We start from the raw sequence: 27,540 nt of genomic DNA, 5'->3' as shown, positions 1-27,540 counted from the left end.
CCCAATCTCTTTCCAGTTGTCTTCTCTTTCCTCTCCATCCAGCCCCACAAAATGCCAACACTGGCACTGGAATGCATCCACACACATGGGCGTATAGAGTTTCATGGTGAGCTGGATGAGTCCTGTAAAGAACTGTGGGTCATCACTGAGGGGCTGAAGCTTGTGCAGTCATAACTGCACAGCTCTTGGATATTTGAGCTAGTGAGTTTAGAAGTAGCTTGGCTTGTTTATAACACAAATTTGGTTGATATGTAGACATACTCCAAACTGACAACCTGACTGGTGTTGACATGGCCACTCTTAAATCTATCTAGGTCCAAAACTAAAAAGTCAATGTATTTGATTGTTAACATTTCCTGCAAGAAAAATTTTACTACATTCAAGGCAAACTATTTCAATTCTTTCCAAACATTTTTGAAAGATTGGACATGAAAGAATATTTATTTCTGCACAGAATTTCAGAATGCTTGATTTTCATTCCAGGGCAAAACAAAAATAAATGTCACAATCTTGACATTTTTCTGTGAAATGGAATTATTGTTCTCTACTGAGGCTCGAGGCAAAAGATGATTTAATGCTGAGATGGATGTAAATAAGTTAAAAGCATCTGGACAGATTTTTCACTCAAGTTGAGAATTTAATTAGAGACTTTTACTAAAATGTATGTTCAAATTTCATTCTCCATTATGTCCCAAGTGCTTATAGGCCTGTAAAACCAAGTGATTTGATGTTTACAGTTAAATAGCTATATTTGGGGTTGTTATTGTGAACAGAAGTGTGCTACAATTCAAGTTCCTTGTTCTATCAGATATGGCTAATTTCTCACATTAATGAATCTTTGGTTCACAATTAGCAATGAAGCGGTTCCTAAACAAGGCCATTTGTGGTTCTGCCCCTTGGATCACAAATTTAAAATACTGAAGACTGTTTGCCACTTTCAAAAGCTCACAACATTGTTAGTAATGAGACAACTTTCCAAACTACTGCTGAATTTGGAACAATGATGTTGCATCAGATGGTGAACAAAAGATATTGTTATGAAAAGAATAATCCTATAAATGTCTACCTCAATGACCAAAATCACTATTAAAGAAGGAATATTACTAAAATCTATGGGCTTGAAACGCACTAAGCTGAACCGCTATAGTATGGTCTGGTCATTGTGCTCCAGAATCAGACAGGATGAAGGGTACACAAAGTAAATCCAACCCAATGGAAAGAAAGCAAAAACGAATCAGTAATTTAAAAGGAATGCCTACAGTTCTCAAAAACTGGTTATGTAAAAGGAACAGAAAATCTGGGGCAATTACTTCTCCTTAGCTTCCTTCCTGTTAAGCAGTCACTAGGTATGAATGTGAGAGCCTATACTGGGTCAGACCTAGAGTTGGTCTACTCCAGGATCCTTTTGGGAAGCTGTAGATACAATATAAGGTCACGTCAAAAACACAGCGATATATCTTACAGTATAATATAAAAAATACTGCGTGATTTTGGGTTGCAGAGTCTCCTCCCTCCTCCAGCCCCTATTTGACTGGATATAGGCTTTCAAAATGTGTGGAGGTGTGCTAAGGATTTGACTTGATTTCCAGCATAAGGATTTTAAATGCAAAATAAATATAGTAACAGATTATGAAAATATCCATTCTTTTTTTCACCTGAAACTGAGACAAGATTTGTTTTTCTAATAATCTTCAAGTTGAAATTGTTTATGGTAATCACACACAAAGCCTCTTTTCCATATCAGAACAAAAAAGCAAAACCAATTACACATTATATAATTTTAAGTAGTAAGAGGAAACAGGAAGAGAAATGTTACAGTGAAAAATAAATTAAAGTAATGACAGAAACATGACAATAAAACATATTAGTTTTCAAAAATTCTGAAATGGAAAATTATTCTTTGAATATCGTATTTATCTTATAACAACAGCTCTTTGTAATATGTGAAGTTATCCAGATAATGGCAAATTTACAGATGAGAAGACTGCAGGTTGTGGTGGTATCTTTCAGACTGTAAAAAAAATCATAGATATTCTGCAAACAGCAATGGAGGCTACTTTCTCCAGACACTTTTAACCCCTTTTTCGGCTGCAATAATGCAAACCACAATTATTTCCTCAGAAACATTAGTCAGCACAGGCTGGACAGCAACCGTATTGCAAGCAGTTCTGTCTCCTCCTTTGTAACCTCCTGCCTAGGGAATCTAGGGCTACCCAAGTATGGGTCTTTTTCCATGACTCGCATGAAACTCTTACTAATAGTACTTTGGCTTCCTCCCACATTCCTGTATCTACTGTAACAGATTCAGATTGAGAGTTGCAAGTAGGCCATAGTGAATCAGAGAGCAATGACTCTCTGTGTTTTTTGATATCTAATCTGAAAATTAGTCACAGAAAGTCACCCTCACTCCCTGGTAATTACAGCAATTATATAAACAGATATTAATCTCTTTCTGAGAAGTGTTGCTAAGCTTAATTCATTAAAGTTTTAATGATTTGAAAATTTTACTTGAAAGATGTTATAGAAATCTAACACCTCCTGTAATTATTCCTCCAGCATTCACAAGTAAAAGATAAAAGGTGAAAACACAGCTTTCTGTATTACTCAGGTTTAAGTCGTTAGCTTTTGCCACAAAGAAAGTAAAACTGTTACATTGTATCCATATCATGTATGAATAATGAGATGTAGATATGAATATTATCTTTATTAAGTTGCTTAAGAGAAAAGGCTGAGTGGCTTAGAGGATAAAAGACTGGGATTTCATCGGTGAAACCCCAATGCGGACTTAATTTGCAATCTACTGTTGAGATGTTAGGAGTACAATAGCTTGCTCTAATCTGATGATAGAGGGAAACTATTTACTAGCTCTCAAAGCGATATCTGCCTTTGACAAGACAGTACTCCCCATACATAGACATTAAATCCTGTTATTTTCCAAGTTTGAGTCAATTTCAATAAAGAGTATTTGGCAAGCTTTAGCCCCAACTAGGTATGTATAAATATCTGTATTAGTTGTCATTTTTAAACACTCTCCTGTGACTTCCAGTGTTTAAGCTAACTGGATAATGTGGAATAATTCACTGATATGTGAAGCTACCTGCCCTGGAAATATCACACTTAGAATCCTTAGAAGGGATTCACATAGTTATCAAATGCCAAAGACATTGGGTAAACAGTGGTGATATTTTGTTAACAATCTAATGTTTGCATGTCTTTTCTGTTACTAAATAAATTACTAAACTGTTTGGAAAGAAGAAGGTCACTGAAGCATGTATAGGCTTGTATATACAGATCTACTTGTACTGAAACACTAAGAGCAATTCATAAAACTTGGAAGCCTATAGATTGATGACTGACATAACCGACATAAAGGAAAAGTTTTCCTAATTGTATTTCTTAGGCACCTAAGTCTGGGGTTGTGAACCTGCACATTTTCTTTTGCTCGGTCACAGAAGCCAAGCATTGTGTTAGGTCTGTCTGAGGAGGATTTAACTGTCCTCATAGCAGCTCTCATAGTGCTGTGCTTTCTATTGGTAGTTAGAAAGGTGCTGATGACACATCAGTGTTTTGGCTACTGGTTACACAGCACCAAAGCTGTCTCTCCAACATTCTCCACTCCCCTTTTCCAGTAAGCTGGCAGTGGGCAGAATTTTGAGAAGGGACTGATCCAAAGGAGAGCTGATCCAAACTGATCAAAGGGATATTCCATACCATATGACATTTGCTCAGCAACAAAAGAAAGGAGAAAGGAGCGCACGGCAGCATTTGTGATTTACATTTGTCTTCCAGAGCAACTGCTATGTGTACTGAAGCCCTGCTTCCCAAGAAGTGGATGGACATTGCCTGTTGAGGGCAAGTAGAGAATAAAATCCACATGAATACTCACTCTGCCAATCTGTGTATGAATGATGGGCTGGTAATTATTCCATCTTTTTTTCTTAAGCTAAAATCATTCCTCTTTGTATAGTATAATTTAATAGCAACTGTACTAGTCAAGAGAAATAACACTATGATGTAACAATCTGAGTATCATTTATCCACGTTGAGGTAAAGAAAATTTTACCCTTGCTCCACAAATATTTAATATGAAACACTTAAACACATAATAGTCTCTTCCTTGTATAAGAAATGTCTTGTAAGTTAAATAATTAAAAATAGTTGTGCATTCTGCTAGAGAGCGTGGGTTTGTCATTAAGGCATTGAATTGAGTTTCATGAAGTCTAGTTTCAAATCTAACGTCCTGTCTAGAAATACCTGTATATGTGCTCAGCACATGGCCTGTTGGGCTTCTATCTAAGGCTGATGATCCCATGAAGAAACTTATTGATTCACACAGGTACGTCTTCTTGACTTCAAAATGGGCCACAGTTTACTTTCTGGTTTTAGTTAAAATTCTTGGCAGGTTATAACATATGGAAATAAAGGAAATTGCACACTGCAGAGTGCTGCTCTAGGACATGTCTTCATATTAAATGAATTTCTGTTAAAATTAATTTATCTCCTATAAATAAAATAGTACAAATTAAAAAAAGAAGAAAGGGAGGAATCTTCTAGGAACTTAATCTGCATTAGGCAATAGGTGATAAAAAAGAAAAAGGTAAGACATAGACAACTTCTAGTCTTACGTAACAGAATTTACCCTGCTGATTGCCATCTTATCATTTTGCATCAGAGGTTAATTGTAAAATATTTTACAGCACTACCCTAGAAATTAACTGAACAGACGAAGTATATGAAAAAAGGCAAATGTAAAAACACACACATATATTCACCTGCATTTCTTTGTTACTTTCATTCCATCTGCTCATCACTGAACTATTCATATGTAACCACACTTTGTATACAGTAGCTTCCTAGCTCATAAAATATTGATTCAGGTCTTTTATCGTATATCTCTCTTGAACTTTGATCTTTCATACTTAGTGCTGCCTTGATGAAATATTTAGAAGTACAATATTTTCCATGCGAAAGGTAAATTTAGATGTTTTTTTATGGTAGCCTCTGTTAATGCACTAGCTTCAAGCCACAGGAGACACAAGCTGAACTCTATCTTGGTTACATTTAGTTCAAAATTGCATTTGCAAAAATCTTCCATCTCAAAGCAACTTTTTCATTTTTAAGATAAAGGTCAGTTTTGTGACTTGGTTGGAGTAGGTTTATTACAGCTCCTCACCCGATACATTCTAAGAACCTTGACAAGGTACATCCAAAGAGCTCACTTTAACAGTTACTTCCCTGTGGATAAAAACATATAATCTATATAATAAGGCAAGATCCCCAACTCTAAAAAAAATAAAACCACAAAACAACAAAACATTGTACCCATTTTTATGGGAATTGAATTGGCTTTGGCACCAAATAATTTTGCCAAAGCATGTAAAACTTCTGCAATATCTCCTTTACAAATTTCATGAATTCATATACACATAAAAACAAACAAGGCATTCTCTTGGGGTTGAAAGCTGATGAAATCTCATTTTGTAGCTGATGGCTGACTGATTTCTCTATCTAGGAACACGCAAAGTTCAGCTAAAGCTTCTTCCAGGTCCGGAGGACTAACAAGATTCTGTCTACTCTGAATTCTCTGATAGCAGGTAGGAATATTTCTCCCAGCGTAAGTCTCTCTTCTCCATCTAGTTACTAACTTTCATGAAACCTATAAAACCCTCAATGAGGTCTGAGACCTTTATCTTCCTGTTGTACTTGGTTGAGAGGGTTTTCTTAGGGACAGAGAGATAGGGTGGCACACAGACAGACATAAATATCTAGAGTAATGAATACCTGTTTCTATTGTAGCTGCATAAATCAGAGTATTACAGTAAAATCAAATGAGCAGAATATATTTAAGAAAATAAGCAATAAGAAGACAATCTATTCCATTATCTAGTGGGTTTTCTTAGATTTAAAAAATAAGTCTTGGACTTCTCCCTCAAAAAAGTTAGTAGACTGAATAGACCAACTGAAGTGCATTTACACCAATGCATACTGTATAGTCAATGGAAGGAGCTGGAGTGATTGTGCAGCTTGAAACCTACAACGTAGTTGTGACCATGCAAACACAGTGAGATGACTTACACCACTGGAGTTCTGCACTGAGTGACTGCAAACTTTTCAGAAAGGACAGGCAAGGAAAGAGAGGCACTGAGGTATCCCTATATGTCAGGAAGTGTTTTTTATATAAACAACGTATTTTCTGTGTTTCTTATGACTACAACAGATCTTTATTTAAGAGAAACCAACAAAACTCAAACAACAACAAACTATGTTTTTTTTTTTTTAATATATTTTTGCCTATTCTATCAGATTCCAATGTAAGGGAGTTTATGAAGAAATATGCTACACAGAAACACAGAGATCTGTCTTACCTTCTGGCTCCCTGATCTTACGTCCTGCTGCAGATTTTCGTAGAACACTCCGTCCTGAGTTGAACAAGCTAGTTAACTCATCAAGGGGACTGGTCAATGACCTTGAGTTTGTAGGGCTGTATGGAAATGAAGGTGATGAATTTGAGTTCAGTTTCCTGTGATCTGCTCTTGCCACCTTTGGGGAGTAAGGCAGTTTGGAGAATGGAGAAGATGAGCATCCAAGCTGAGCAGGATTTGGTCTCTGAGGTACTTTAGACAGATCTGAGTTTGTACCTGTTTTCCCTGTATTAATCAGAAAACTAGCACAAGTATCTGGAGGAAATGCAAAATGTGTGGAAGCCCGGTAGGAAACAGGAGGTGGCACAGGAGGAGGGGGTGGTGGAAGAGGAGGAGGTGGTGTGGAAGGAGGAGTCACTTTGCTGGAAACACTGAACACAACCAAGCCTGGAGATGCTGGTCTTTCATTCTCTCCTTTCTGGCTTTTGGAATACTGTGGTGATAATGGACTTGAGCCTTCTGACTGCACAGGGTATTTTAGGTTGGTTTCCAAGACAGGAAGCTTTTTGACTTCTAATGGTGTTAAAGGTGATTCATCAGAAGCAGGTGAACATGTGACAGGGGTTGGAGGAAATACAAGAAGTGGTGGCCTGTGAGGAAGCAAGTTAGGGAAAGGTGCTGGAATGTCACATGAATCTTTATAGATCAAAGCTGCCTGACTGTTTCCATCCAATGCTCCATCTTCTACGATAACATTTTTTTTGCTTTCAAACAACAGAGGAGGAGATCCAGTCACTACTGGAATTAGTCCGTTACCATTGCTTCCTTCTTCTGGTAGAAAATATTTCATTTCTTCATACACAGATTCTCCTTGTTCTGGACTTTCTGCTTCAGCAGAAATGCTTTTCATTGCATTCCCTACCATTTCAATATAGACAGGCTCATTTTCCTCCTCTTCCTGTGACATATAGAGACTCAACAGGCCATGTTGTGGCACATCAGCAGAAGTTGCTTTCTGTACTGTCACAGTGTCATAGCCACCTGGTTTAGGTACCGTGCTTGCCTGTTTTACATCCCCAGGCTTTTGGCCAGGTATTTCTTCATAGGAGCCACTAAGTTTTGTATTGGGACTTCGTTTTGGTTTTCTTGGAGGTATTTTTTTCATGGTACTATAGTCATCACTGTGTGGCCTTGGGCGAGTCAGTACTAGGAAAGTGGAAAAGATATGTGTTATTAACAAATTGAAGTCAGGTTTTTCTTACACAAATCTAGTACTTTAAGCATTCATATGTTGCCCATATAATTTTACAATCAAAACCACAGAGATTCAATCAAAAGTAGAAATATTTCAAGGAATGAAATGCAAAAATTTCAGCGTCCAAATCACAAGCTTTTGCTACTTCGGCATATAATCTGCTTTGGTAATATCTACTGCCATTAAAGATGAGAACTAACACCTGAGGCGATATCAATGTTCAAATGTTCAGTGCAAGATCTGTAAGATGTGGAAGTATGTGTGTTTTACTCCTTTTGCCCCTAGGGAGAGGCATGCTTTCAACTAGGGGGTTTAGCAGAGTGCTACTTTGACACACAAGTTATTTTCAGTAACTGAAGTATCCCTCTTTTATGTAGTATCTAAAAAAATCCTAATTATAGGCAGATAGTATAATACCTATCTCTTCTTCTTTCCTACTGCAGGTGCGGAAATAATTTATAAAATTAGGGAATCCTATAGTCTAAGTGTAAATTGCCAAGAGAATATACAGTTAACTAAACTAGTCTCTTCATAGCCTCCAGGCATGACTGGAGTGGGAGAGACCAGATACCTAGGTGATTGCTCTTTTAAGATCAAATTAGACTTCATAAATCAGAGCTGTTTTTTGACAAAAACTCAGCAAACTGACATAATTCTTGGAAAATGAGTACACAGCAGGGAAACTGGCCCTGTTGTTCCATACATATAAGAACTCCAAAACTGTTTTATGAGCAAATACAAGCATTAGCATTAAGATCACACATAAGTATATAAATTGTTATTCTTTCAAATTGTTATTCTTTCAATTGTTATTCTTTCAACTCTCTTGCAGAGTTGGGAAAAGAAGGCCAAAAGCACTACGGAGCTCCTTAAACCATACTGGTTTAAAAGTACACTTGACATAGTTCATGTCTCGTTTCATAGAGCTTTAATGAGCAAGGAAAGAAGTTAAGAAAAACAGACTTGCATCTAATGAACTGGATGTAAAATGGTATTTTCCAAGAGGGGGCTGCAAAAGTTTCCAGCCATTGTATACAGGATTAGGGAATGGTAGCTTTAAACAACCTGAAGGATCTTCTCTGATGAGCCTAGAAGATCCTTCACACAAAGCATGCCAAGTCAGGCTTATCAAGGAAAAGCAGAATACATTCCCTTCATCTTCTACTCATTAATTTCAAGGGTGAAGAATAATAGAATAACTGAACTCAAATCCATTCTATATGTACTATAATGCATTGAGGCATTTTGGGATTTCCGTAGCACTTTCCTTGTAAACTTTACTGTTACGGCACAAGCATAAACCACAGAATGCATAAATTCTTCACAGGAACATAGGGAAAAAGTAGGAGAAGGTTTAATATTTAACTTGGTGAAATTCAGGATCTGAGCATTCCATTTTAGTGATGTAAGATATTCCAACATACAGTTTAAAAGGTGAAATAAAATGGTCAGTGGGGTAGAATAGCTCCAATTGACAGATCATTTATCTCTAGAGGGAGTTCTGCAAATAGGTTTTGGTTGTTGACAAACTAGGCAATTAGAACACGAGTATTGTTTGCTGATTTGGAAACAAATGGCAAATTGGCTAATTTTATTTACTGCCACTGAAATCTTTCAAGGAAGCAGGACTTTTCAAAGATGCTTGACTGCGTTTAAAAGGATCAAAGTGAAAAGAATAAATCAATAATGGAGGGAAGATTTGTGACTGTCTCTGCCTTTATGCCTAACCTTCATTAGCGGTTTCCTTAGAAGCTGCCGACAAGCACGCACTGACAGCCTCGTACGAAGCGCTCAGTCGTGTGTTGGGGTCCCTCTTTGGTTTGGGAGGAGGCTGTTTCCTTGGTGATGGCAGGCTATTGCTATCGTCCATGCTGAACACAGAGTGCAGGGAGGGGGATCTGATGGATGACCCAGCCGCAGAATGTACCAAGCCGTCCACTGCCATGGGGACAGGGACAGAGCTGGAATGAAAGTGCTTAGGCGTTCGACAGCCGGCAAAGCTGTCCTCAGAGACCTTTCCACCCTTGTCTTCGGCTCTGAAAACACAGAAAAGAGGCCCAGATGCATTATTCAAGCGACAACAATGAACCTGTTCATGCAAACATAACAACAGCTTTTTGGTAAACAATCTCACAACTCCCCTGCTGTGTCCAGGGGATGTACATAGTAATCTTCTGACAAACAAATCCAGATCAAGCTGCTAGCTTTCTTCCATTTCCTGTTTCATGATAAATCAGGACACCGGCTCTTTTTTTTTACACAAATGCATCCTTCCTTAAGCAGTTTCATATTGTTGATCAGACATTCACTGAATGAATTGTTCACACTTTGACTGTTATGCACAATCAAAAGCTGGGTTTTCAACCTGAATGATAATTTCTGGGAAATCCATTTTAATAGAAAGTTACTGAGGCAGCAAATGCTCAGCCTTTATCGTTATTTTCTAAAAAGAGAACTATAAATTCTATTTAGATAATGCAAATCCTGAAAATATTAGATGACCTTTTGAATCAGCTACATCGATTGCTAGCTTAATTATACTTATAATGTTAATAATATTAATTATGACATTATGCTTAGTCATTTCAATTGCAGTTTGGGAGGTTCACTTATTCCAATTTTTTCCTTTTTTTGCCCCCTTATTTCAATATGTATTGACAAATTACATTTATCAGCTTCTTCCAACAAATTCATAACAAAAATCCTTCTAACATTTTATGCCTCCAAAACTCAAAACGCTGAAAACACTAACTTAGAGTGGACATGTATTAGACAGAAGGTGCCTACACCATCAATTTATAAACAAAACCAAAGGCATTCAGGTTTTTAAATTGTATTTCTGTATGGCAAATCACCAGCAGAGCTGAAATTCATGCACAAGATATAGCTGGCTGCCCATGAAGTAAATGAAACAGCTAAAGATGAAAGCATGGTGTTCAGTGGATAATTTGTTTTCACTGTAATGTTTAATTACAATCTTTCCTACAAAGGCATTTCCTCCAATATGTAATCACTGGGATATTTGAAGCTAATTAAGCAGATGCACTGCCATATTCACTTTAATAGAAGTCACTGACAAAAGCAATGAAAGCAAAGGGAGTAATTCTGGATGAAAATTAAGTTCTCATGAAAAAATAAACATTTATATGTCCAGCAAGTTACAGACACATTCCTGCTACAGACACATACCTATTAACTGCCCATGCTACTCCTGCCCACTCAACTGTCTGAGAGAAAAGAGACTGGGGACTCAGTTCCTAGAGAAAGGCACTCCAGCATTTGCTGGATTTGTAAAATAGATACTCCTGAATGCTCTGATGGGAGGAAAAAAAACCAGAACATTTCCCTATTTTTAAATAAGATGAAAGAACCCTTCTCACAATCAATCTATATAACTCAGTGCATAACAGAGATTTAAAAAATATTAATAAAATACAGTAAGTCTGAACTTCATTATCTTTTAATGCCTGCCTATTTGTTTTTCATAATCTTGGCAATTTACCAATGTTGAAATTTTAAGTTAGAGTAATTTTGCTTTTGTTTGTTTGGCTTGATGGAAATTAAACTATAATTGATTCATCATAGAATTAAAAAATATTTATGTAAAAAATAAATGCCTCAGAGACTTGAATAAGTTCCTATAAAGCTCTCTGTCCCATGAATAGGATATTAGGGATGTCCTCAAGATTCTGCACTTAATTACCTGATAGACATTCAGAAAAATAGGGCCTAACATTGATTTGGGTTGAGTATATACTTGAGAAACCTCTTGCAATTCCTCAGTCACTTCTATCACTTTCTAAGCAGGGAAGGAAATCATTAAAACTGAAAACAACACTTTAATTCTTCACAGTAGATGTCTTCTCATCTTACCTTTTGTGGCCTTCCTCTGGTCTGTTTCTAGCCTCTAACTTTTCCCTGTGGTAAGCGGCGTTCATCTCATTGCGGAGCCGGTCACTCTCCCGAGCAATGTCAGAGGCATTTTGAATGACCAAGGCGTCGTATGTTTTCAATCCCATATCCTCTGCGTTCTGCAAAAAGCTTTTGATTGAGGTGACCTCTTGCTGTTTGGCGTTCATCTCCTGTAGCAAGCGCTGGCGAGCTAGAAATCCTCTTACAACTACCATAACAGAAGGAGAAAATGTAGACCAATGAAAGATAACTAATTAATTGGTGAGTTAATATTACTGTGCTGTAAACATGAGGAAATCAAGTTCAGTCAATGTCTTATACAAGGAACAAAAGAAATGTGACGGCATAAAAACAACACACTAAAATGGAACTCTTTCTGTTTCCTACCAACAGTGCTTAAAACAAAGTATCAACAGCAAATTAATTCATAAATTTGAGCTATCAGAACATAAAATGTTTACTTTCACTGAACATTATTTTTATTACATTACAGCTGCAAAATTAGATGTATGCTACAGATTGTGAAAGCATACATTTATACTGCAAAGGTCAAACGACTGTTTCAAAATAAAACCCTGAGTAAATGGTCGTTGCATTGAATGCAGTAGGAATTAAATGATCATTTGCTTTCAGACAACTTTAAAAAATGCTTTAAATATTTCAGTGTGCCTGAAAAAAATAAAAAACAGCACAAGATTTTTAGTATGATTTAAAGACCTTTTGTTGCTCATACCCTTTCAGTAAAAACAACTAGATTAATTTAATGCAGATTTGTCAATTGTATCTGTCACATCATGTCTGCATTTTTCAGTTTAAAATTTTCATCTGCATTGCATCAGCTTTAAGTATCTAGAAGGCCTATTTTTCATACTCTTTGTCAGGCTTTTGTTGGGAGAAGATTTTGGTGTATCTCCTATATTCATGGAATCACAGAATGGTAGACGTTTCAAGGGACCTTTAGAGATCACCTAGTCCAACTCCCTTGCAGAAGCAGGTCCACCTAGATCTGTACTACTTTAATAAGCATGTGCATTCCTTACAATAAATCCTACCCAACCACAATGTCACTTAGTCCTCTGAGTTTTCAGAAGTAGCCAACCGATCAGAAACACAAAGCACAAGTACTTCCGTGGCCATAATGAATTCAGCACCAATTTAGTCACTCCACCTGCAACAGGTGTTCTTAGTACTCTCTAAACATATGTTGTGGCTTAGAAGGAAGAAACACACTAACTAAAGGTACTTCATTTGATTGGGGTTTTTTTTAGGTTACACAAGATCAGAATTCTTGCCAGACCTAGAATCAAAGCTGTGTTCCTCACAGGCAAGTACCAGTTTTAGAATTATTCACCCATTGCTTGAAACATTATCACTGATTTTCAGTACATTGACTTACACATATTAAAACCAGGTCAAACTTTGTCATTGCTTATTACAGCTCCTCTCATTTCGGTCAACTGAAAGAATTTCCATAATGAAGTCAGTAGAAAACAGTCTCTATAAGATGTTTGAGTTTGGGGCCAAATACTTTAAATACTAATATTAAGACAGTAAGATACAAAAATGTTAAAATGTATTATGCCTTTTTAACAATGTAATTAAGTTTCAATCTTAGGACCACTGCAGAAAGACATTAAAAGACAAAGAGTCAATCTGAATTAATCTAAAGGAAAAATGTAAACAAAGAAAGATACAATTAGTCTTCCATTAACTTAACATTTTATTAAACAAAATAAACACCTAAAACATGAGGCAATGTAGGGTATTTTGCATCACCTTCTATGTCTTTGTTTATACACTTTTTTTTGTTATTGTTGTTCAGAGGTGCTCAGTGCTGAAGAAATAAAGGAAAGGTTAATAGTAACAGACTAATACCACTCCTATTCAAAGTTCACTGAGTTTGGAAACATTCAGGTTCAGGTACTTTGAATAGCTCAGGTTTTCATGAGAAGATGGACATTTCACCACATTTCCTTCTCTATGGGAACATTTGAAAGATTTTGTCTTCAGTTCAACATAGAACAAAAAAGCAACTTCGTAACCTCAGAACCTGCTGTGAATATAAACTGTCATCTCTTAGACCTTTATTGCTTATTTTCATCTACTATTGTATGAGTACTAAGATAGTCTTCTTAACTTATGCCTCATTTATGTAGCTCTAAAATATTTCTCACTTATGCAAATTTAAGAAAATCAAGGTTAGCACCCACAGGGCAGAAAAAAATATCTAGTTCTTTACAGTTCATCTACAGATAAGGAACAGAATAATAAAAATTAAAGTAGACCATGAATCTGAGTTATGCCAGAAATGTACTAATTATTGTGTATACAATGTATTAAATTCCTAATTTACATGAACTCTGACAGAAGAACTTAGGCTTGATGGACTACCCTACAGGTACAAACAATTTTCTCAGTAATTCAATAAGGGCAAAATTACCCATAAATAGTTCTCATATCTGTAAAAAAAAATCAACCTCACAGTTTTGTTTAAAAAAAAAAAAAAATGTGTCTATGCAGACTTTCACTTTAGTTTGTCCCCTTTCTTTGTGTAAGGTAACTTTCAGGACAACAGAAAAAGATTTATCTGTTTTGTTTTGTTTTTCCCCAAAGTTTTGGAAATGCTGGAGATTGTTCATAAAACTGAGGTAAAAACAGCTCACAGTGAAGAGCAGAGAGTTAAAATGAAAGGGGTTTATATATTAAATCTGCAATATTATTTATCTGACTAAAAAAAAATCCCAAAATGAGTCTTTGTCTTTTTAATTTCCTTTAAAAAGGTGATAACAGGAGTTGTTGCAAACATCAGCCAATTAGATAAATAATGCATTTTGTGAAGGTAGTTTCTTCAAACAAAGCAATACTCACATTTACAGCAGTTATTTGAGATTTTTGATAGGAAATGGAACAGAAGGAATAGGAAATCAGGAGATAGTGGATAATATCTTCTTTTAAAAAGTGTCAAAAAAGGTCAGCATGACCTTCATAAAAAAGCAGGCATACATGGGAGAGAAGAAATGCCTAAATATAAATAGCAGTGGAAATATGAAAACTGTAAGAAAAGGGGAAAAATAGAGACAACTAAACCTATTAAATTATTAGCTTTGGATTCACTGTTTGAATACACTGCAATTTTGGTGTTATTGTTATGCTATTTCACTTGCAACAAAAAGTTAAAGGTAATAATAACGCCTTGAAAAATCACTGAACATGTTTTAAAAAGGAAATATTCAAGATCTCATAAGTTTTAATTACAGTCGATAATTTGCCATAAAATTATTTTGATGGACAAAAAGGGCAAGCATCACCAATATTAATATCATCACCAAAAAAAAAATCTGCAAAGGTATTTAGCTGCAAGTATGTCTGTAGAGAAATATATAAAATACAGTAACTATTCAAAGGATAATTGTTTTTTGGTATGCAATATTCTACTCAGTGTACAAAGTGACAGCTCAGGAATACTTGTTCTGTAATTGTTACCTTTTTGGCAGGTTATAATTTTCTTCTGAAGTTGAAGGCACAAATCGTTGAGATGGTCAGCTTGCCAGTACTTAAGAAACACTTTTCGGACTCCTATCTAGAATACAAACAGCAGGGAGACGTTCACCATCAACAATAAAGGCCAAAACAATGGCAAGTAAATAACAGCAGTATGCATACAATCCAGCTAAGGGTTGAGATGAGACCTACAATTTAAGAGCAGAACAATGCCAACACTTGTACAGAGAGGTACCATCACTTGGTTGAATAAAAGATGTATTTAGAAAGGACAAGCAAGCTGTCAGGCAATCAGTCCCCCTTCAGTTCCAAAAACATCCAGAATAAACACTGCAATCCTCAAGTTAAATACAACTTGGAAAAAACAAACCTCCTGAATGTACTTATGCTAATGTGCTAGACAACATAAGAGAAAAGAAAGTTTAGCTTTTAGAAAACAAGGGGATGTGGACAAGGAGAAAGGTGACAAGCTGTAAACCCATGTGGAGACAAAAATGGTAACAGGTAGCTGTCATCTGTGAAACAGGAAGAATTTAGCCCAACCTGAAGGATAAGAGAAACTCACTGTCACTAGTGTGAATAATCCTAATGTCCAGTAAAATTACGAATCAGGTGTCTTTTTAGAATCAAGGTTAAGAAATCAGAGAGACTCATTTGTGAAAAATAATCTCAGTCTTGATTGAGCATATGAGCTTACTCTGATGCTTCACTTAATTCATCTGGTTCTTGAGGGTCTTAATAACTATTGCCAGATGTTATACCCCTTTACAAGAAAATTTAGTTAGTTAGATCAAAATAAAACACCTTCCTTTTGATACCTCTGAACATGCTGAAACAATCCTTAAAAATTCTGTATTATCTTCAAAAGCATTCCGTTCTAATAGCCTTAAAAACCCCCAGCCCAAACCACACACAACCTACCTACCTTCAAAACAGTAACTAAAAAAATGGGATAAATAATGGCTTTCCTTATACCTTTTTTTTTCTGAGGAATTATGTAGAAGAAACTTTCCTGAGCTTCTTAGAAATAAAAGGACAAGTATCAGAAAAGTGTGCTATTCAGTGAAGATTATAGCTTCTCTCTAGCTATTAATTTTGTATGGCTAAGAGGCATAATGATTAATTAATACATTATATAATAAGTCTGGCTGAAGTTGCAGAAATTACTTCCAACTCTTGTCTGCATCTCACAAGCTCTTTCTCTCTGATTGCACCACCCTGCCCTACTGTTGTGTTTTTAATAAAGATGTGGGAGACAGGTATCAGCAAGGATATTTGCACATCTTAACAGCTACGTGTTTTTATCCAAACACTACTGTCAGATGTACATCACTGGTAGTGATGAACTAGAGAAAACCAGGACATATACATCATGTCTAAACTCCATTAACAAAATTCAGAAGTGATTGGCACATTTTTGTCCCTTGACTTCCCTTCTCTCTACTCTAGAGAGCAGCTTTTCTGAATCAAATGTTTTAAAAGCCTATAACTCTGAAGTTTGAGCTGACAGATAGTGAGGGTGTAACTGTTAGGTTTTTAGTTAAAATCCGATGCATTCAAATGAAAAAGCGCTTTCTATTTTTTTTCTTCCAATAGTGTCCCTTTTCCCAATAAAACCTTCTGCTTACAGATTTGAGTTATTATTCCAGAACAGCGTTACCTATTCCTAGATCCTGTTTTTACAAAGGTAGTTCGCCTGTTAAAATGATATCTTTGTATTTACTTAGTGTATTGAGAGATGCCTTTCAGTTTCTAACTTCATGTTTATCTGAGGCAATCTCACTGAGATGTTGTGCTCTCCTACTCCTCTCTTCAAGACATAGTCATCCTCATTTACTTGACTGGAAGCTTCCAACAAAAGTTTTCACTTTTCTTCCTGTGCTTTTAAAATTTCTCTTTGCTTGGTTGTCTTAGCACTTTGACTTCCTTCTTTGTCCATCTTCTGCTCTGGAATCTGCTTCTTTCCTAGGGCTTGCTAAATTTCCTTACATATCTCTCCTTGTCCCCATTTCTTTTCCTCTTTAAATATTGAAGAAAAAGGGGTCAACCACATCTTTCTTCAGTTTAAATTTCCTTCTTTTTTAGATATCTAATCCTGTATCATGAACAAGCAAACTTTTCACATTTTCCCAGGAAACTATGTCAATTTTCTCATCTCTTCCCCAAAAGTATTCTATTTTGGTGCCTTCAACACTCCTCTAGGACACTAGAAATCCACTTTGACTCCTCTCACCATATCCACTCTGTTACTAGACCATGTGAATTCTGTAATAACTGCTCATCATTTTTTTCCATCCATCCTGTCAAAATACATATTGAACTTCCCTTATTACTAGCTTCAGCTACTAGACCCTCTATCTTCTTTCCTACATCACTTTAAATCCAGAATTCTTCTATAAAAATAACTGAATTATTATTCATATGGTTAACTGTAATTAAATTATCATGTCATTGTTATACTTACCATTTGTATATGAATAAATCCCAACCAAAGCCTGGATGCAAATACTTAATAAAATAATACTCTTCTACTCTTTTGATCATGAGTTGGTTTATGTAACACCAGTTGGGGGCCACCGTTCTCATAGGGTCAAAGGATTGTTGTGACAACGTGCTAGCAAGGTCTTCTGTTTAATGGAGGTAGGGGAAAGAAATCCATGAGGTATCAAAGACACAAGGATTATTGATGTGTGAGAAATCATGGAAGCACCTGAGAATGGTCCCATATGAATTACAATTTATCCCCTCCAAAAAGTGGTGGCATCAATAGCCAAATGGAAGAGCAACTACACCAATGCACACAGTGTGGGCAACAAACAGGAGGAGCTGGAAGTAATTGTGCAACCAGAAAACTATGCCATAGTTGCAATCACAGAAAGATGGTGGGATGACTCACACAACTGAAGTGCTGCAATGTGTGGCTCTAAACTCTTCAGAAGGTACAGCCAGGGAAGAAGTGGTGGGGTCACTTTGTAAGTTAGGGAGTGTTTAGATCATATAGAGCTTAATGATGGTTGAATGTTTACAGGTAAGAATCAGGGGGAAGGCCAACAGGATAGATATCACAGTGGGAGTCTGTTATAGACCACTCAACCAAGAAGAAGAGACAGATGATATATTCTATAAGGAGCTGGGTGAAGTCTCACAAACACTAGCCCTTATTCTCATGAGGGACTTCAACTCACCAGATGTTTGCTAGAAAGACAATATAGCACAGAGGAAACAGTCTGGCAGGCTCCTAAAGTTTGTGGAAGATAACTGCTTGACATAGCTGTGAGTGAGTGGACTAAGGAAACCACTCCACTGATGTGATGGCTGGAGGCTGTCTTGGCAGTAGTGATCAAAAATGGTAAAAGTTTTTGATTCTTGGAGAAGGAGAAGGGTCAATAGAACAGCTACCTTGGATTTCCAGAGAGCAGACTTTAGCCTGTTTAAGAGGCTGGTTGAGAGAATTTCTTGACAGTCAGTACTGAAGGGCAGAGGAGTCCAGGGAGGCTGAATAGTCTTCAAGAAGGAAATCTCCAAGGCTCAAACTAGGCTGTCTCCACATGCCAAAAGACAAGACAGCAGGGAAGAAGACTGGCCTGTCTAAACAGAGAACTGGCTGAAACTCAGGAAAAGAAAAATAGTCTCTGGAAGAAGGAGTAGGCATTTATCAGCACTCCTGGCTAAAAAGGGAGGTCCCATTTCACTGGAGGTAAGCAAGTGTGACATCTATCTACAAGAAGGACTGAAAAGAGAATCAGGCAACTACAGGAACTACAGTGCCATCACACTGCCTTTATGGGACAATCAGGTGATCAGGCCCAGTCAGCATGGGTTTATGAAAGGTAGGTCCTGCTTCACTAACCTGATCTCCTTCTATGATAAGGTGACCTGCTTAGTGGACAAGGGAAAGGCTGTGGATGTTTTTTACTTGGACTTCAGTAAAGCACAATTTCCCACTGTATTCTCCTGGAGAAAATGGTTGCTCATGGCTTAGATGAGAGTAATCTTTGCTAGGTTAAAAACTGTGGGGATGATCAGGCCTTGGGCCCAAAGAGTGGTGGTGATACAAATTGAATCCAGTTGGTGTCCAGTCACCAATGGTGTTCTCCAGGGCTCAGTTTTGAGGCCAGTTCTGTTTCCTATCTCTATCAATTGTCTGGATGAAGGGATCAAGTGAATCCTCTGTAAGTCTGTAGATGACACAAAGCTGGAAGGGAATGTTGATCTGCTTGAGGGCAGATCAACAGCAACCTTGTGGAAGGCTCTTCAGAGGGACCTGGATAAGCTGAATTGATGGGCTGAGGCCAATTATATGAGGTTCAACAAGGCCAAGTGCTGGGACATGCACTTGGGCTACAACCTTATGCAATGCTACAGGTTTAGGGATGTGTGGCTGGAAATCTGTCCTGTGGAAAAGGACCTGGAGATGGTGGTCAATAATAGCCTGAATATGAACTGGCATCTGTTCGTCAACAGCTGGCTGAATATGAGCCAGCATTGTGCCCAGATGGCCAAGAAGGCCGATGGCATCCTAGTCTGCATCAGAAATAGTGTGACCAGCAGGGCCAGGGAAGGGATTGTCCCCCTGTACACAGTGCTGGTGAGGCTGCACCTTGAATACTGTGTCTAGTTTTGGGTCTCTCACTACAGGAAGGACATGGAAGTGCATGTCCAAAGACAGGTAGTGAAGATGGAGAAGGGTCTGGAGCACAAGTCTTATGAAGGGCAGCTGAGGGAACTGGTGGTGTTTATTTTGGAGGAGGCTGAGGGGAGACCTTATTGCTCTCTACAACTACCTGAAAGGAGGCTGTAGTGAGGTGGGAGTCAGCGTCTTCTCCCAAATAATAAAAGATAAGACAAGAGGAAATAGCCTTAAGTTGTGGCAGGTTGGGTGTAGATTGGATCTTAGGAAAAATTTCTTCACCAACAGGATTGTCAAGCACTGGAACAGGCTCCCCAGGGAAGTGAATGAATCACCATCCCTGAAGATTTTAAAAGACACGTAGAAGTGGTGCTTAGGGACATGGTTTAGTGGTAGATGTGGTGGTGCTAGGTTTACAGTTGAACTCGATGGTCTTAAAGGCCTTTTCCAAACTAAAAAATTCCACAATTCTATGAATCTACTCTGACTATATTTTTTTTAATACATCATTTTTTTCTTTCTACAGACTCTCTACATCACACTGGACATTTTTTCCTTTGTCAATCTCAGGCCTATGTTAAATTACTCACTTTTTCCTCATTTCTGCCACTTTCCTTCCATTCCTTAAAATGCCCATCTCTCTCCTTTACTTCCTCACTGGAAGTTTCTAAAGTATTCCTCTTTATTAGGGAAATATTCTGGTACTCTGACAGTAGAAAAGATGATGAAACATAACATTTTGAAACCTAAAAAAATCCTCTTATTACTAGCAATGCTCATGGCAAAATTAATCCCATTGTTGATTAGTTTCATAATTAACATAGTGGTCACATCTAGGCAATATTTCAAATGTATAACTTAACTGAAAATTGAGTTGCAATTTATTTTGCAGTGTGCAGTCACAATACCACAGTCAAGACAATTGCTCAAGCTTTTGGTCAGTTTAGCTACAAATGTCTGTCTTTGTAAAGTCACAAAGCTAAATGCAGAGCATTGGCCCTCATTTCTCCTGAGCTACAGCCTAGGAACAATATAAATGGAGTTATTGTGGCATCACTTATGCTATGAACTTCATTAATAGAAGCCTGTTACAATTTTTAAGTGAATGAAGAAATATAAAATGTCAATACAAATTCATTTTTTACATTCAGATAAAAGCTATTTATAGATTTTACATCATTTTTCAGGTCTATTGAGAGAGAGATCTAGATAGAAGCAGGTATAGAAGAAACTGCTTTAACACATTTGATTCTGTTAGTATAGCTGGAGATCTGTGTTGCTCAGTCTTTGAACTAAATTTGATACCCTCTGAAGCTGACCGAGAACAAGCTACTCTCGCTGCCCTCTGTTCAGTTCTGGTGTTCAGTGAAAGCAATAACACTGAAAAACGTTGGAATTTCATGTCAGATATCAAAACAGTTTTTAAGGCTCCCACCTGTCTTCATTCTGGTCTTTTCTCTAATCACAAAACGTATTCTGCTTGCCTAAGGGAAAAAAAAGGTTAAAATGTTCTTCCACTCACTTTTCAGTAATTTCTGGACTACAAAGTGCTCTCATCTGAGACTGAAATTTTAATGTCATTCAGATTCCTGTAAAAGTAAACCATCTGTGAATTACAGTCATAGCTATTTTAATTAGAAAAGCATTAGGGTTTTAAATGTTATTTTTCAAAATGACACAGTTTTTAAAGATTAAGTAAAATTGTCATTGATGACTACTAAAGCTTCAATTACTGCTACAGACCTTTTTTTTTTTTTTTTTTCCTGGGAAGAAAGAGAAAGGATGGGAGGGAGCTGTTCTTTCTCTCTTTCTTTTTTTCTTTTTCCTTTTTTCCCTTTTTTTTATTTTACAGAAAAGGTGTAGGATGTGGAAGTACAGACATTCAAAACTATGGAATGGATGCTGAGATGGTGTGTAGGTGGCATGGAGGCAGTATTAGCTCATACTTAATAGGTGTCAAGGGAATCAGTAAAGCTGTTCTTTAGTTTAAAAAAGGCAATTTGTGGGAGTGCTGTGTGTTTCTGGCAGTACTTTCAAAATAGCTACCTACAAAAGACAGAGAACTATAATCTAATGATATTTTACACAATTACACATATTTTCACAGTGCATTAATGACATGTAGAAAAAAAAAGAAGCCGTAGAACTATTGTAAAATGTGTCTTTTGCAGTGTACATGTCTGCAAAAATATTATAACGGAAAACACACTTACAGGGTACTGATCTTTCAAAAGGACTGAAATATAGGCTTACTTTCTCTGCTTTATTTGTTAGCTTTTCTTCACACACATTAAGAGTCCTCCTTTGTCTCTGGCAAACTCGTGACCTTGCATCGTGGTACATAGTGGAGAAACCTACAGTTTACTTAGATTGTATATAGTCTTAATATAAAGTATGAATAGTCCAGTATTCATGCTAGTGACAATGAGCGTTTATGTAAGTTCTTGACGGGAGATGGACTTCTGGGAGAAAAACTGTCATTCAGCTCTGAGGGAAAGGGCAGAAAAACAGCTGTTCTTTTTCCAAAATCTGTATGAACCTCACAGTTCTTTGCACTTGGGAGGTGACAAAAAGGACTGCCTTACAGGAAAGGAAGTGATCAGGAAGTAGAAGATGTATGTAAGAAATTCTCAGTGGAAGAAACGCTACCCCAGCTTTATCTTACAGGAGTTCTGTACTTATTGGACCTATCATTCAAGTCTTTCAAAATTCTAGAAATAGCACCAAATGTTAACAATATCAAAGTGTCTCTCTGTGTCAAGTGAAAAATAAAGGCAACAAGCAACAAGGAGAGCAATGGCAGAGAAAGCAAACCCTGACGTAGAAAACTGGAAAACTCAACCCAGACAAATAAGGTCTGAATATTGAGACCGACTATGAAGCAAAGCATCCAGGAAAATGAGAAGAAAACAAGAGAAAAGTGTCAAGAGAGATAAAGCAGGAGAAGCAGTGGGAGAGGCAGAGGGAGAGAGAGAGCTATGGAATCCATATTTGAGAGATCTGGATGCAAAAGATATTAAAAAGAAAATAAAGAGTTTGCAAGACTAGTAATCACAGGCATTCCACAAAAGGTGGGCAGAGATAGGGAGGAATATATTCTAGAGGGGAAAAAAAAGATGGAAACAGGAATAAAAAATAAAGCTTTGTGTGGAAAGACAGAATTTGTCAGCATTCTGAGGTCAAAGCAACTACCCATCCTATTTGTTGCCCAAGGAGATAGGATAGACTTATGTTTCACAAAATAAGCTGAGAAAGCTTATTGGTGATGGCTGGCCAAGGCCAGCCTTTTAGTAGTAGTACTGGTGAGGTCACTTGGTCATCATTTCTGTTACTGGCAAATTATTTCCAAAATAGAATAGGATGATATAATTGGACAAAGATATAACAGGACAATGTGATTTTGCTGACATAATTTAAAGTATGAAGAAAATATAGACATTGGTGTTTCAATAATTTACTATTAGACTGGAAACTTCTCCTGGGATATGTGATCTTCATAATATGCTTAATTTTAAAATTGTCTATAAGAAAATTGATGCTAAAAACAAGACATTCAAAATAAAAATGAAAGTGACTTCAGGAACTGTTTAAATTACTAAATGAAAAAAAAATTAATGAACTGGGATACAATTTATAAGCACTTAAAGTTCTGCTACTTGAAGGAAAATAAGGGTTAAGAATCCTTTGTATATTAAATTGCTTGCAAAATACTCTAGTACTTTTATCATATCATGTACAAGGCAATCAGTATTTCAATATAGTATGACTACTTTCATTTTAAGACAAAATAAACAGTTCTGTTTAAAAATAATAAAAAAGTTCCCCTGAAATAAGCATAAAATATACATATGAACAATTTCATATACTTCTTGTTTCTCTTATTTAATCATATGCTACTTATTTTCTATACTGTTCTATTTAATTGTGAATACACTTTTCCCCAAAAGGATTCTAGTGTGCTAATATTGTATATTAACATCTTGAAATTAAAAAAAAACCACAATAATACCTTAAAGACATCTATATCAAATTCAATATATGAAACACCTGTAGATCAGTAATGAAATATGGTCCTCTCTAGTAAGAACTGTGGATTAGGCTTTGTTTTCCTTCTGCAGCTCTAGAAGTGCTACAGGAATTTACAATCTCTAGATAGACTTCTGGGATTTCTCTTTATTGAGGGCTTATCTTCAGCTTTAATGTTCTTTTTGAGTGGAGGTTGAATAATACAGCTACACATTGGCAAAGTTAATTTCTTCAGAAACCTTCAGGCTCTTGTAACAACTTTAGCAATGTCCGTAGTTGTAAAAATGTGAACTCGCACTAACATTATCTCTCATACCTGATGATTATTTGGAGCTTCATGAAAACATTCTGACTGACTTTTCTGTACTGCTTATTTCATATCAAATGAGTCTTTGGATCATCCTATTTGAACTTAAGACTTTTCTTATTCTTTCTAAAATGAGTGACCTCTTGTTTTTAGAATGCAAGGATAGTGATAAGAAGGAATGACTACAAACTAGAAGAAGCAGGCTAAAAACTGGAAAGATAAATGAAGACAAAGCTTTTAGACAATTTTAAAAATTGCTATCTTTTATTCACACATGCATTTCTAGCAGCCAAAGCCTGAAGGATTCACTTTTAGTGAATCTGTCTTTTGCAGTGCTTGCATTTAACTCTTGTATTGTGTAGTAAGAGCAAATTAAGATGATGTTTTCATTTACTTCTGGTATAATACAAGTCATTTGCATTTCAGCAATCTCCATCTGAAGTGACTGAGAAGGGTTAACTGCAGACCACTCACCTTAGAGCTAAATAAAATGCAAAGCTCCAAGTTTTGATGAGAAAGTCAGTAAGCTACAACTTAACTCTCCTTTATTGAATGTGTATTTCTGAGCTTAACAGTGTGAGGAATGATAATCCAAACAAATGAAAATTTCCTTATGTCACTAAAAAAAGCCAAGGGCTGTCTTTGTCTTGTGCTTCTCCAAGAGCATGATAATGTTTGCAAGCTAGTTGTGATACTGGGATTGTAGGCTCTGCTTAGTTAATACATCACTGCATGACAGTAAAGAAAAGTAAGCACTGAAAATGTGGGTTTCCTAATATAAAGGCCTTCAGATGTTCTGGAGAGCAAGAGATGAGATTCTTATGTTTTCCATGGCATAGATAGTACTTCCACTTAATTTAACTCTCAAGTTTCTACATATCATCTTGCTCCTTCTAACATTAATACCGAAACTCTCACTGACCTCTCCAGAGGTTCAACAAGTCTATTAGTTTCATTCTGTCTTGAGTAGGAATGGTTTGTTTTGATTTAGAAAACTGATTTTCTCTTACACAGGGTCTCTTAAAAGCCATAGCAAGTATGTCTGCTTGTCACAAGCAGGCATATATCTAAGTTGAAAGAACACCTTATCTAGGCCGCATACAGTCAGGATGCTAAAACTGCCCTTCATTAGTAGCTCTGCATTTTTATAAGTCCAGTAGTTAAGTTCATGACTGCAACTTCATGGTATGCCAGCTTCAATGAAACAGCTATTTTCTTGTCCTAGTTTGCTATCTTCAGCTCAGCTTACTCAAGTAACAGTAACGTTTCATAAACCTATCAACACTTTTCAAATAAATAGTTTTTTCTAACACAGAAGCTGCTGAATCAAGCACCAGATGTTGGCTAGCTGAGAGTGTTTGCTCTTATGCTCTACTAAAAGGCAGAAAACAAACCAAAATTGGATTCTGGTATTGGATCTTCTGCATTTGTCCTCAATTTTTAAACAGCCGGCAATATTTACAAGAGGCAAAGGAACTTTTTATGTGAGAAGGCTCCAGGTTTTTTTTTATTTTGCTGGTTAATAGGACATTCTCCAAAGGCAACTTACATGAGAAAGAAAAGATAAATTATCAAGCAGGAAATAAATACAAAGAAACAATTTTCTTTACTCATTTAGGGCTCTCACTTCAGAACATAGATATACTTTCCCCTCCTCTAAGTTAAAATTCCCTTTCAAAACGTATGATGGTGAGTTAACTTATCAGAAGGAAATTAAACAAAATACAAGTCACATTCACTCAACTGTAAAGATCTTTCTTTTCCCCCCTCTGCTGGGGAGTTTATTGGCAAGTTCACTCACTGATGATAACATACAAGCAGGAGTTTGATTTCAAATTTGCGTTGCTTTCTTAAAGTTCATAAAAGAGAATCATAGAATCATAGAATTGTTACAGTTGGAAAAGACCTTTAAAAACATAAAGTCCAGCCACTAACCTCAGACTGTCAAGCCCATCACTAAACTAAACCATACCCCTCAGCACCTTATCTATGCATCTTTTGAATATCTCCAGGGATGGTGACTCGACTGCCTCCCTGGGCAGCCCATTCTAATGATTGAAACCATCTTGGTGAAAAAGTCTTCCTAATGTTTAACCTCCCCTGGAGCAACTTGAACTCACTTCCTCGTGTTCTATGATTCATTACTGGAGAGATCAACTACTTCAGGTAGATGTAGAGAGTGATCATGTCTCTCAGCCTACTCTTCTCCAGGCTAAACATCCCCAGCTCCTTCAGCCGCTCCTCATCAGACTTGTTCTCTAGACCCTTCACCAGTTGCCATCTCTGAACACACTCCAGCACTCAACTTCATGAACCAAAACTGCCTCATATTTGATGAGAATATTTTAGCCACCTATTTTTTTTATCAATTTACCTACCCAAATCTGCAACAGCTCTTCAGGGAAATGCAGGTAACAGTGTTGGGAAAAAGGTTTTTTTACTTATTCGTGAAACTCTGCATCAAATAGGTTTTCGGTTCCAGCAGTGACTCATTTGAAGTTGCTACTGCTGGCAACAGTACTGCTAGCTGAATAAGCTGGTTATATGTGTAACCCCCTACTTTTTCGATGATTTTAGTGATGCGCTACAGATGACTGTTCCTCTGTATTTGCTAGCTGACAACATACTGTGTTCCTAATTCCTTTTTTTCTTTCATTTCTACCCCCTTCTTTTGCCCTTTTAATTTTTTTTCTTCATTTTTAAAAGTCTTCTGCTGTAAAAGCATAGGAGAAGGCACCCATGACAACTGTAGATTGTATAATCTTCCTCATTTAGATTGTTATTTAAAGTTCAGCTTTCATGATTAGTCAAATGAATCAAAAAGATAATTGAGAGAGAAGATTATGTGACACAGACATTAGTCACTACTGCTGATAGTTGAGTATGTGGTTTTGTATCACCTATACAAAACATACTGGTGACAAGCTTGTATTCACATTTGTATCTAAGAAACTGTCTGGACTTAGAGTGAATTTTCTCCTTGATTTTTCTTTCATGATCATCATCTTTCCATTTGTTTGTCATAACTCTCTATGGCTTAAAAAAGGTGTAAGAAGAAGGTCACTCATTTTTTCAGACCTTGTTCCTTTCAGCTTAGTCTGTTGCCATGTGCTTCTTAGTCACTGAGTGACAATGTTATAACTCACTCTCAAACCCTACTATTCCATTTAATTTATCAGTACCTCTTAAGAGTTTTGTTCCATTCTGGTTCGAAGGACAATGCATTATGTAGTGCTGTAGTACTGCACACCTGACTTCTTCTGGCGTTAATGAGATTCTGGAGTCAGAATCTCTAAGATCTGTTAGAAATCACAAGCTCCAGGCCGCTGCATGATGGAGGGATTCTGTCTTGCAGTTTTCTTTTAACATTTTTTGGTCTTTCAAGGTTTCAGGCTTGTTTTTCAAATGCCAATCACTACAGAATCACTAGTCTTGAGCTGTAGATTGTCATTGACAGCCAATTGCTTTTCTGCATGCTGTAATGCTGTTACCAGCACCTGGGGAAATAAATCCCATATGCATTCTGCTGTGTTTTGTGACTGGAGTA

General features: G+C 36.8%; 1 protein-coding gene across 1 annotated transcript in view; it reads right to left on the bottom strand.

Moving 5' to 3' along the window:
• Positions 1-27,540, bottom strand: part of MYO16 (myosin XVI) — a 374,343-nt gene that overhangs the window by 33,334 nt on the left and 313,469 nt on the right. The window contains exons 29-32 of the mRNA XM_061996543.1: positions 15,013-15,109; positions 11,491-11,737; positions 9,346-9,653; positions 6,366-7,568 (exon numbers count right to left, since the gene is read on the bottom strand). Coding sequence (XP_061852527.1) covers positions 6,366-7,568; positions 9,346-9,653; positions 11,491-11,737; positions 15,013-15,109 — 1,855 coding nt within the window. The remainder of the gene's footprint in view (positions 1-6,365; positions 7,569-9,345; positions 9,654-11,490; positions 11,738-15,012; positions 15,110-27,540) is intronic.

The sequence above is a fragment of the Colius striatus genome, chromosome 1 (assembly GCF_028858725.1).
Source record: "Colius striatus isolate bColStr4 chromosome 1, bColStr4.1.hap1, whole genome shotgun sequence".
Lineage (NCBI taxonomy): Eukaryota > Metazoa > Chordata > Aves > Coliiformes > Coliidae > Colius > Colius striatus.
Note: the sequence above shows the minus strand (reverse complement) of the source record. Positions and strands in the feature narration are given on the sequence as shown.